The sequence below is a fragment of the Heptranchias perlo genome, chromosome 4, assembly GCF_035084215.1.
Source record: "Heptranchias perlo isolate sHepPer1 chromosome 4, sHepPer1.hap1, whole genome shotgun sequence".
NCBI lineage: Eukaryota > Metazoa > Chordata > Chondrichthyes > Hexanchiformes > Hexanchidae > Heptranchias > Heptranchias perlo.
Genome location: NC_090328.1, coordinates 124,017,304 through 124,030,094, shown reverse-complemented (window position 1 = coordinate 124,030,094; position 12,791 = coordinate 124,017,304). Strand labels below are relative to the sequence as shown.

Below are 12,791 nucleotides of genomic sequence, written 5' to 3'. Positions count from 1 at the left end.
CCCACTTTCCAGCACTTGGTCTGCAGCCTTGCAGGTCACAGCACTTCAGGTGCACATCCAGGTACTTTTTAAATGAGTTGAGGGTTTCTGCCTCTACCACCCTTTCAGGCAGTGAGTTCCAGACCCCCACCACCCTCTGGGTGAAAAATATTTTCCTCAGCTCCCCTCTAATCCTTCGACCAATCACTTTAAATCTATGCCCACTGGTTATTGACCTCTCTGCTAAGGGAAATAGGTCCTTCCTATCCACTCTATTTAGGCCCCTCATAATTTTGTACACCTCATTTAAATCACCCCTCAGCCTCCTCTGTTCCAAAGAGAACAACCCCAGCCTATCCAATCTTTCCTCCTAGCTAAAATTTTCCAATTGTAAACAATCTTACAACACCAGGTTATAGTCCAACAATTTTATTTGAAAATCACAAGCTTTCGGAGGCTTTCTCCTTCGTCAGGTGAATGTGGAAATCCTTGAACGTTTCGCATTTATATTCAGAGAACAATACCTGGTGATTACAGATAATCTTTCCAACTGCCCGTTGTCAAGGCAATCAAAGTGTTCAGACAGAGAGGTGTTACCTACAGGACCACCGAATATACAAATGGCCAGAACACAAAACAGAGAGAGGGAGAAACATCCAAAAGGAAGAGAAAGACAGAAAATGACCCGTTGAATTAAAGACAGATAACTTTTATTCGCTGGTGGGGTTACGTGTAGCGTGACATGAACCCAAGATCCCGGTTGAGGCTGTCCTCATGGGTGCGGAACTTGGCTATCAATTTCTGCTCGACGATTTTGCGTTGTCGTGTGTCTCGAAGGCCGCCTTGGAGTACGCTTACCCGGAGATCGGTGGCTGAATGTCCTTGACTGCTGAAGTGTTCCCCGACTGGGAGGGAACCCTCCTGTCTGGCGATTGTTGCGCGGTGTCCGTTCATCCGTTGTCGCAGTGTCTACATGGTCTCACCAATGTACCATGCTCCGGGGCATCCTTTCCTGCAACATATGAGGTAGACAACGTTGGCCGAGTCACAGGAGTATGAACCATGTACCTGGTGGGTGGTGTCCTCTCGTGTGATGGTGATATCTGCGTCGATGATCTGGCATGTCTTGCAGAGGTTGCCGTGGCAGGGTTGTGTGGTGTCGTGGACGCTGTTCTCCTGAAAGCTGGGTAATTTGCTGCGAACGATGGTCTGTTTGAGGTTGGGTGGCTGTTTGAAGGCGAGTAGTGGAGGTGTGGGGATGGCCTTAGCGAGGTGTTCGTCGTCATCGATGACATGTTGAAGGCTGCGGAGAATTTTCCTGTCCTGGCAACATCCTCATAAATCTCCTCTGTATCCTCTCTGGTGCAATTACATCCTTTCTGTAATGTGGTGACCAGAACTATACATAGTACTCAAGCTGTGGCCTAACGAGTGTTTTATCCAGTTCCAGCATAACGTCCCTGCTCTTATATTCTAAGCCTTGGCTAATAAAGGAAAGTATTCCATATGCCTTCTTAACCACCTTATTTACCTGTCCTGCTACCTTCAGGGATTTATGGAAATGCACTCCAAGGTCCCTCACTTCCTCTACACCTTTCAGTATCTTCCCATTTATTATGTATTCCCTTGCCTTGTTTGCCCTCCCCAAATGCATTACCTCACACTTATCCAGATTGAATTCCATTTGCCACTTTTCTGCCCACCTGACCAGTCCATTGATATCTTCCTGCAGTCTGCAGCTTTCCTCCTGACTATCAACCACACAGCCAATTTTTGTATCATCTTCAAACTTCTCAATCATGTCTTCTACATTTAAGTCCAAATCATTAATATATATCACAAAAAGCAAGGGACCTAGTACTGAGCCCTGCAGAACCCCACTGGAATCAGCCTTCCAGTCACAAAAACACCCGTCGATTATTACCCTTTGCTTCCTGCCACTGAGCCAATTTTGGATCCAACTTGCCACTCTCCCTTGGATCCCATTGGCTTGTACTTTTTTGACCAGTCTGCCATGTGGGACCTTGTCAAAAGCCTTGCTAAAATCCATGTAGATTACATCAAATGCACCATCCTCATCGACCCTCCATGTTACCTCCTCAAATAATTCAATCAAGTTAGTCAGACATGACCTTCCCTTAACAAATCTATGCTGACTGTCCTTGATTACTTTGTGCCTTTCTAAGTGACGGTTTATCCTGTCCCTCAAAATTGATTCCAGTAATTTGCTCACCACCGTGGTTAGACTGACTGGCCTATAATCACTCGGTCTATCCCTCGCTCCCTTTTTAAACAATGTTACAACGTTAGCAGTCCTCTAATCCTCCAGACCAGAAAACATTATTATGAAAATTGTAAACAATTTTACAACACCAAGTTATAGTCCAACGATTTTATTTGAAATTTACAAGCTCTCGGAGGCTTCCTCCTTCCTGAGGAAGGAGGAAGCCTCCGAAAGCTTGTAAATTTCAAATAAAATCGTTGGACTATAACTTGGTGTTGTAAAATTGTTTACAATTGTCAACCCCAGTCCATCACCGGCATCTCCACATCATTATTATGAAAGCTGCTGTATTGAATCCAACTGGTTCACTAATGTCCTTCAGGGAAGAGAACCAGCAACTTCCAATCTGGTCTGGCCTACTTCAACTCTAGTGCCATGCTATGTGGTTGATTCCAATGGGCAAGTAAGGATGGACAATAAATGCTGCCCTGTCAGTGTTGTCCAAGAACAAATAAAAAAGACAACATTGATTTATTACGGACTGCAACCACTGTACAACGGCAGTGTTTCCAGGTGCTCCAACTATCATGCCCGTCACATCCAGTGATCTGGAGAGAAGCAGGACCAGCAAGTTTAGAGGGGCACTGGAGCAACCTGACAAAAAACAAAAACATTTGTTTCTGCTTTAAAATGAAGTCCAGAGGAATTAGGATAAAATATAACTAATTTTTAAAAAGAATTTTTTTTTAAAAATCTTTAAATTTCTCTCCAATCTATTGGAATCTCCCATTGGCCTATGTTCTCTGGCCTAGTGCCCAGGTTTTTGAGCTGTTGGAATCCTCTTGATGTTCCCAAGCTACTTATGTGCTCTATCAAATGTTACTCAGCCGTTTTTTTTGCATCTCCTTTTCCAGGATTTTTTCTTCCCTAGATTAATCACAGTTACGTGTTTTATTGGATTATGAGTCTGTACAAGTCATCCACGCCTGGACTACCATGAACAGTTGTGGCTCCACTACTGCAGCAAGGTTAGCCAGGCATTGGAGGCAGCACTGAAAGGGCATTCCACTGTATAATATTTTCATTTTAATATTTAAATGGTCATCGCATTCACAAAAAAATAATTTGGCAAAAAAATGAAACATGGATCTTCTCTCTTCCAAAAGAACAAGTAGCCTTATAAAAGAGGTTTTGGTTTCTGTTTAATTAAAAATGCAATCCTACGCTTGGGATTGTCATTATTTGAGAAGCCCTGGGTGAATGGGATAAGGTATGAAGCTTCACTCCTCCTGCAATAACTGGTGAGTGTCTGAGATCATTACTGGTTAATTGTTGATGCAGCCTTCAGAGTACAAAGGAGAATTGGGAACAGATTGAAACAGTTTATTTGAGGGCTGCCTCCATCAGATCATAAAATATTTCTGAATTATATCCTTGTTCCTATGAAATTATATTAGGCAAATATGCTGTTAGTTACTTCTGAAGGAATGTTATTTTGTCTTTGCCCTGGGGCCTCAGTTTTCAGTAATACTCAACAATGTCTCAAGAATAGCTGCTAGCCTGGGGGTCGGGGGGGGGGGTGTGGGGGCGGTTCGGAAGCGAGGAGGGAGGGGGAGAAGGGGTGGGGCAAGGAAGTGTAAAAAGAGTGAATCTAGTGTCAAATCAGGTATAGAAGGTGAAATAAAGAGAGGGAAAGAAAGATTAGATTAAGAGAGAGAAAGTAGATACAGAAAGAAAAAGTAAAAGACAAATTGTTAGAGATGTAAAAAAAAAATTAAAACAATTAAAAGCTGAAGGAATGAGACTCCACACTTGTAATAATTAATTTTCAGTGCCAGAGAGGTTGTTTGGCAGTAATTAAGACTTATCACGGTGTTAAAAGGATACTAGACTGGGATGGACAAGCCCTAACTTTCTGTAGAGCATAGGAACATAGGAATATAGGAACAGGAGTAGGCCATTCAGCCCTTCATGCCTGCTCTGCCATTTGATAAGATCATGGCTGATCTGTGATCTAACTCCATATACCTGCCTTTGGCCCATATCCCTTAATACCTTTGGTTGCCAAAAAGCTATCTATCTCAGATTTAAATTTAGCAATTGAGCTAGTATCAATTGCCGTTTGCGGAAGAGAGTTCCAAACTTCTACCACCCTTTGTGTGTAGAAATGTTTTCTAATCTCGCTCCTGAAAGGTCTGGCTGTAATTTTTAGACTGTGCCCCCTATTCCTAAAATCCCCAATCAGCGGAAATAATTTCTCTCTATCCACCCTATCTGTTCCCCTTAATATCTTATAAACTTCGATCAGATCACCCCTTAACCTTCGAAACTCTAGAGAGTACAACCCCAATTTGTGTAGTCTCTCCTCGTAACTTAACCCTTGAAGTCTGGGTATCATTCTAAGTTCTAAGGCGAGTTTAGTTCGTATCTACCATGTGAGTACAGGAACCTCACGCCATTCATTGCATTTGAAAGGTGAGTCAGTCAGCAAGATGACGTTTTTGGGAAGCTGAAGGCGGAGGGGCACATCTCAGACAGCAATTTCTAGATTTTCGAGATTTCGCATCTGCCCTTGCCTGAAGTTGCTGTGCGATTTGTGCATAATTGACGGTGAGCGCCGTTATCCTCACCATTATTTTGACAGTAAATTCAACCCCAGTATTTGCTAGTTTGCCACTGTGAGGAATCTGAGCTCATTTAATCTGATTGTCACAACCATTAAGGGGGTGTCATGACACTGGAAGTTCTAAAGAGCTATTTAAGATTTCACTATTGACTTCTATCTTCATCACCATCTATTTATACAATTGAGTTACAATTAGCAGGCTGTTGATAAAGAGCTGAGGTGTTTTTCAAAGAAGCTGATCTCCACTACAAAGGAAAATGAGGGCTATATCTAAATAACAGTCCCTAAATTTGTTTGCTTAATCACTTAAACTATATGTACATGACATGGCAGCAAGTAAGAAATCTGAGGTAGAGATATGCACCTACATAAAAGGTCAAAAGACCAAGTTTAAAGATTCTGAAAAGAACCAGGTATTCTAGAGACCATTATTACATTCAAGCCAAAAACTGTTGCATGCAAGACCCGTTGCAGTTATTTTGTTTCTGTGTGAATTAATCTCTCGTAATAAATTTGACTGATAATTTAGCCTGGACTATATTTCTAACAGTGTAGTTTTTTTCACCCAAAGAGTACAGTAGCATGTTATGGGAAACTCATGTGGAACTCAGGTGTGCTGCAACTAAATCAAAGGGGTATTGTTAATCCTGGGGCAAATGAACAAAGTTATTCTACATATAAAATGATAAGTTTCTGATCATAGGTGGCACGGGTCTGTCTATGGAAGCTATCGGCTACCTTTTGCTATGAGTACGAATAAAGAATGCAGGGAGAGAGCCCAAATCCTAACATATTCCATACAAAAAGAAAAAAACAGATAATGATTCACAAATGGAAAGTGATCTTCACTTTCTTATTTCTTCACATTTTCATTAAAATGGGATGATTCTGTACACTTTTTAGGTCACTTGTGAATTTGGATCTGCAGTAGGTATCATCTCAGGTTCAGTGGTGTTAGTCACTCCCTTAAGTGGTCTGAGCATCTTATTTTTATGGGCGTTAACTCACATTCTCTCTATATCTACTTGTACAATAGTGAGAGCCAGGCCTACAACAATAGTTCACTCTTGTGACCTGGACTGGATCTCCATGCTTTCTGCATATGTGTATCATCAATTTATCTGAAGCTGAATTTAGTTAATCATAGAAAGGAGAATGGTTGGCTTGAATTGTTAAGATGTTTTATTTCATGTATTTTAATGGGGTTAGTTACTCAAACAAAGAAAGACCTGCATTTATATAGCGCCTTTCACAATGTCCCAAAGTGCTTTACAGCCAATGAAACACTTTTTAAAGTGTATTCACTGTTGTAACGTAGGAAACGCAACAGCCAATTTGCGCACAGCAAGGTCCCTCAAACAGCAATATGATAATGAGCAGATAATCTGTTTTACTGATGTTGGTTGAGGGATAAATATTGGCCAGGGTATTGGGGAGAATTACCCTGCTCTTCCTCACAATAGTGCCATGGGATCTTTTACGTCCACCTAAGAGGGCATACAGGGCCTTGGTTTAATGTCCCATCTAACAGCCTAATTCTCCCTTAGAACTGCACGGAAGTTGAAGTGTCAGCCTAGATTATGTGCTCAAGTCTCTGGAGTGGGACTTGAACCTACAACCTTCTGACTCAAAGGCAAGAGTGCTACCAACTGAGCCATGGCTAAAACCTCAAGACAGCCCACGTTAGGATGCAGATCAGAAGTCAGATGAACGGTGACTAGCATACTAATCAGAAGTTGTTTTTCTCTGTGACTATACAATAAGTGATTCTTTAGCTTATCTGGGCAACTGGAAAACACCGCTCAACCTTTGCGTTGGGAAACTTTTTGATCTCTGTCTGTGGGGAAGGGAGTAGAAGAGAGACAGGCTTTTTGATGCAGAGAAAGGAACATTCGAAACAGCACAGTGCACAAGCAGTCAGGCAGCTAAAGGCTGCAAAAGACAGAAAACTGCAGGGAGAGGTGGTTACACCTCGAACCGAGGGACACAATGTTGAAGAGCTTAGGGGGGAAGAAATTGGATAGGGGCCGTTTTTGGGCATAGGTAGCATGATGTGCTATTACCCTATGCCCAATGACCCCTGTGCAGGCAGGACGCAAGTTTTGACCCGCCCGAGGACTCAACTGCCATCAGCGTTCCATTCCAGGCCTTGCAAGTGGAATCAATGCAATTTGCAATTTCCACCACCAGGGGGAGCGCAATCTCTTAAAGGGAGGATGTTTCTTAGCAATCTCTTAAAGGTAGCTGGTACCAATTATTTTCTGAAAATAACAGTCTACTGTCTGCACAGAGTCTGAACGGAGATCAGTCATCACACACGTAAAACACAGATCCAGGTCCCATCCCTATGTTTACACACTGATGAGTTATGTTAAAACATTGACTAAAGGTTGCATACGACTAAATCCCACATCCTCCATTCTGCGCACCAGACCTCACCAATCTGGCGAACTGAGCTGGTACCAGGCCTGCGAGAGAGCGTGCTCCAAGGTTCTCTGCTAATGCACTGGAGGCCTTGGTGCAAGAGGTGGACAGAAGGAGGAACATCCTATATCTGCAGGGGGTGGGGGGGGGGGGGCGGTGGGTGGCAAGAGGCCCTTCAGACATATACTCAAAAGGCAGTGGGAAGTTGCAAGGGATGAAATCAATGCTAGGCGCAGAGCACCACGAACATGGATGCAGTGCAGGAAGAAGTTCAATGACTTGAAACGAGTGGTCAAGGTGAGTGAGGTCAACTGTCAAGTGGCATCTCCTACCAACTGCTCCACGCACTACACCCCCCATCACCCACATATCAATAAACTCTTTCCATCAGTGCTCAAATCTTCCAACCAGATGCTTCCTCTCACCCTTACACATTACCACTGTTTCAAGCCGCCCACCCACAACTCACAGGCCACACACACTGGCAGCTATTCAACCAGGACAGGCACATCACCCAGACATACGTCCCGCTTTCTTGCAGGAGAAGGTGGCGCATATCAGGTGGCAGCAAGTGGCAGTGGCATTTAGCTCCTTTAGACTGTTCCACCATTCAATGAGATCATGGGTGGACCTGTGACCTAACTCCATATACCCACCTTAGCCCCATATCCCTTAATACCCTTGGTTCACAGAAATCTATCAATCTCAGATTTAACATTCACAAATGAGCTAGCATCACCTGCCGTCTGCAGAAGAGCGTTCCAAAAGTCTCCCACCCTTTGCGTGTACAAGCACTTCCTAACTTCACTCCTGCACGTCCTGGCTCTAAATGTTAGGTTATGTCCCCGCGTCCAAGTATTCAAGTGTAGCAGACCTCCAAAAACAGTTACAAATGTCTCGGCAGCCAGAAGCAAAAATCCAGCCACTAACCTGTAAATCCTGCATGGTCCCTTTAAATAGCGCTGGTGTGGGGTCCTCCAGGCACTCTCAGACACATTCAGATGGTCGGGATTGAGACTGTGCGTTGAGTTGAGCGTTAAATCCCAAAATGGTGTCTATCACTTTAAATCAGCATCGCACACTGATTGAAGCCATTTTTTCCCTACTTTACATGATTCCAGCGTTCCTTATCTGCGCCTGCGCTAACTCCTATACCAAGACGGCGTCCAGCGCACATCACGCCGGAAACGTGCATGCGCATCCAAAACGCCATCTTGGATATCGGAGAGGCCGTGTAGCACCGAAACAATGGGTGCTACACGGCCCAATTTAGCGCCCATTCTGTTTATGTAAAGTAAGATGACCCACCAAAGTGAGGCAGCATTGTGATTTTGTTAGTTTTGTGTCATTATATAAAGATAAGTTTTACTGATTGAACAAAATTGATCTGGTCGTATTTGTTGCATTGTATATTCACCTTACTGTGGGTAAAGTCACGTAATGATTTGAATTAAGCCTCGTCTCCTCTAGTGTTAAGTCAGGGAGATTGAAAAAAATAAACATGCAAAAAAGACAGAGGTTGAGTCCAAATCACAAGGGAGTTTCATTGTTACACCCCAGGGCCTGCTATTGTACAAGTGGATGTAGCCCAATGTGACTCAACTCCCATAAATGTAAGACATAGAAACATGGGAACATAGGAACAGGAACATTCAGCCCCTTGAACCTGTTCCACCAGTCAATTAGGTCATAGCAGATCTGTATTTGAACTCCATCTAACCGCCTTGGTTCCATAACCCTTAATACCCTAGCCTAACAAAAATCTATCAATTTCAGTTTTGAAATTTTCAGTTGGGTCCAGCCTCAGCAGCTTTTTGCGAAGAGAATTCCAGATTTCCACTACCCTTTGTGTGAAGATTTGCTTCCTGACATCACCCCTGAACCGCCAGCTCTAATTTTAAGGTTATGCCCCCTTTCTCTCTATTTACCCTGACAAATCCTTTAATTATTTTAAACACCTCAATTAGATCACTCAGACTGCTTATGGCAGGGATTGATGCCACTGAACCTGAGAAGGTATCTATGGCAGACCTAAATTTGTATCGTCCCCAAACTGCATCAAAATGATTCCTCCTGTGGTGATAATATTTGCGTGTTGACTAATGTTTAAGTAACTAAAGCTTCTTTTGTTTTTTTGTCTCCCCTCTGTCGTAGGCCCTTGACAGAATGGTAGACTGCATCAGCAAAGTCATGCTTAACACAGCCATATCGTGTTGGCAGCCATTTCTGGGTCTGGCTCTGATCATCGTTCTCACTGGGTCTACGATGGGCTGCCCAGCTCGCTGTGAATGTGCTCCACAGAACAAATCCGTCATCTGCCATCGCAAACGCTTGACTGTGATCCCTGAGGGCATTCCTATTGAGACCAAAATATTGGACCTAAGCAAGAACAAGCTGAAGTATATCAATCCGGATGAGTTTGTGTCATTTACCTTACTGGAAGCAATAGACCTTACTGAAAATATAATAACAACCGTGGAACCTGGCTCTTTTAGTAATCTTTTTAACTTGCGCTCCCTTCGCCTGAGAAGTAACCGCCTAAAACTGATTCCCCTCGGCGTTTTCAGTGGATTGTCTAACTTGACAAGGCTGGATATCAGCGAGAACAAATTAGTCATTTTGCTGGACTACACGTTTCAGGATTTACATAACTTAAAGTCTCTCGAAGTCGGGGACAACGATCTGGTTTACATTTCACACCGAGCCTTCAGTGGACTGCTCGCACTTGAGCAGCTAGCCCTTGAGAAATGCAACCTTACAGCGGTGCCAACAGAAGCACTTTCACACCTTCACAGTCTCATCCGCCTCCGGCTATGCCACCTCCACATCAATGCCATCCATGCGTATGCCTTTAAAAAACTATATCGATTGAAATACCTGGAGATCGATCACTGGCCTCTGTTGGACGTACTGCCTGCCAACAGCTTGCATGGTCTAAACCTCACTTCCCTGTCCATCACCAACACAAACCTATCTGCTGTACCCTACGGGGCATTCAAGCACCTGATATATCTTGTGTACCTGAATCTGTCCTACAACCCCATCAGCATTGTCGAATCGGGAATGTTACAGGACTTGATACGCCTTCAAGAACTGCACATGGTCAGTGCCCAGTTGCTCACCATCGAGCCACGTTCCTTTAAAGGGCTGCATAGCTTGCGGGTCCTAAATGTGTCACATAATCTGTTAGATACTCTGGAGGAGAGTGCATTCCAAACTGTAAAAAAACTCCAAGTGCTCTGTCTAGACCATAACCCACTGGCATGTGACTGTCGGCTGTTGTGGATCCTGCAAAGAAGAAAGACGCTGAGGTTTTCGGAGGAGCACCCGACTTGCGCGTCACCAGAGAGCGTCAGAGGAAAAGAGTTTAAAGATTTCTCTGATCTTTTCCTGCCTAGCTACTTCACCTGCCAAAAACCCAAGATACGAGACAAAAAGCTGCAGCACGTGGTGATCGATGAAGGCCAGGTGGCCCAGTTCATTTGCAGTGCAGATGGTGACCCTCTCCCGGTTATCTCCTGGCAGTCGCCACGTAGGCGGGTCATTAGCCTCAAGTCAAATGGAAGGGCGACAGTACTGGGAGATGGAACGCTGCAAATCAAGTTCACCCAGGTTCAGGATAGCGGAGTCTACGTTTGTGTAGCGAGTAATGCTGCCGGGAACGACACCTCCTCAGCTACGTTGGTTGTGAAGGGACTTTCTGACCATTTGCAAGGAAACAGGACCTCTCTGTACATGACCGATTTAAACGACACCCATTCAAATGGGACGCATGTGTACATGACAGTCGCACTGGACCTCAAAACTATATTGGTGTCCACTGCCATGGGTTGCTTCACGTTCCTTGGCGTGGTGTTGTTCTGTTTCCTGCTGCTCTTCGTGTGGAGTCGGGGGAAGGGCAAGCACAAGAACAACATTGACATTGAATACATCCCTCGCAAGTCTAACGGAGCCGCAGTTGACACTGAACAAGGGGGCACACGAAGGTTCAACATGAAGATGATATAATGCCAACAGCAAAAGGCAGTTTTTTTTAAATAAAAATAAACCTTTAAGCTGTCTGCTCGTTATGGAGCTAAATCTTCGCTTGAGTTAAACGCCCTGGCACGTCAGACAGTCAGGGAGCTGGTAACAGCTGATGGTAAAAAAAAAATGGTTCATGGTAGCAAGTGGGGAATTGGAGTTGCTTTCATGGTGCCCGTGCCTTGAATTTAAAAGGAGGAAGTGCCACTGAACATCAGGGTTCCTTCATTGACCTGGTTTAAACTACAGGCCGTGTTTCACATCTCCGATGACTAATCTCACTGATGAACTGTTTGGTCAAGTGAAAGAGAAAATCATTAGTTCATTTTATATAAAACCTTACCAGTCCGCGTGAATTGGAAGGTCTAACTAGGCCTTCACAAAAGTACCAGTGGGTTTCCACGTTGAAAATGATTGTTGGTGAACCCTCGTATCAGTGTGGATTATATTGCAAAATACTGGGTGGGCGGTTGGGGGGGGGGTTGCGGAGGGGAAGAGATGATTAAAAATGAATGGAGGGAGGGAGTGGGGCTGACCTTTTTAATGGAAATCATTTTCTTTAAGCAATATGAATGAAGTGTTTTTTGGTGTACAAGACATGCCAACATTGGTTTTGGGCAGAAGAAGCCATGCTGAAACATAGGCCCAAAATGTATGCTTTGTATACCTTCAAATTCATAAGGCTGTCATACAATGACAATATTTTAACATGAAAAGTTAACCACAACATCAAATCTAAATGCAAAACAAATTTAAAAATTAGTAAAGACATTTTTAAAAATTGGAATTATATATATGTTGATTTATGTTCTGCATTGATTTTGGGTGCAAATCACATGGCATAAAGACTACGATTGTATGACCGGAGTTACTGAACAGAAAAGCTTAACATAACACTAAACTAGTAGGTATCTTGGTGATGCCATTTCTCTGCTGTCTGCAACCTCAAGCCCCCATCTCTGGAGGGATAGGTTTCCTCCCTAACTCTTTAAGAGTAGATGTTCAGTTCCATTTGCAACCCCTCAGATAATGAAGCAGTCCGTGCCAGCATGCAGCAAGACCTGGACAACAACCAGGCTTGGGCTGATAAGTGGCAAGAAACATTCGTGCCAGACAAGTGCCAGGCAATGACCATCTCCAACAAGAGAGAGTGTAACCACCTCACCGAATCCCCCACCATCAACATCCTGGGGTCACCATTGACCAGAAACTTAACTGGACCAGCCATATAAATACAGTGGCTACAAGAGCAGGTCAGAGGCTGGGTATTCTGCAGCGAGTGACTCACCTCCTGACTCCCCAAAGCCTTTCCACCATCTACAAGGCACAAGTCAGGAGTGTGATGGAATACTCTTCACTTGCCTGGATGAGTGCAGCTTCAACAGCACTCAAGAAGCTCGACACCATCCAAGACAAAGCAGCCCGTTTGATTGGCACCCCATCCACCACCCTAAACATTCACTCCCTTTACCACCGGCGCACAGTGGCTGCAGTGTGTACCATCCACAGGATGCA

At 44.0% G+C, this 12,791-nt stretch overlaps 1 protein-coding gene across 3 annotated transcripts in view; it reads left to right on the top strand.

Annotated features, from left to right (window-relative positions):
• LOC137321269 (leucine-rich repeat and immunoglobulin-like domain-containing nogo receptor-interacting protein 2) overlaps window positions 1–11,734 on the top strand; it is a 304,238-nt gene extending 292,504 nt beyond the window's left edge. For all 3 annotated transcript variants that reach the window (XM_067983617.1, XM_067983616.1, XM_067983618.1), the window contains one exon: window positions 9,408–11,734. In XM_067983617.1, the coding sequence (XP_067839718.1) occupies window positions 9,408–11,261 (1,854 nt within the window). In that variant the 3' untranslated portion in view covers window positions 11,262–11,734. The remainder of the gene's footprint in view (window positions 1–9,407) is intronic.
• Window positions 11,735–12,791: the final 1,057 nt, after the last annotated feature.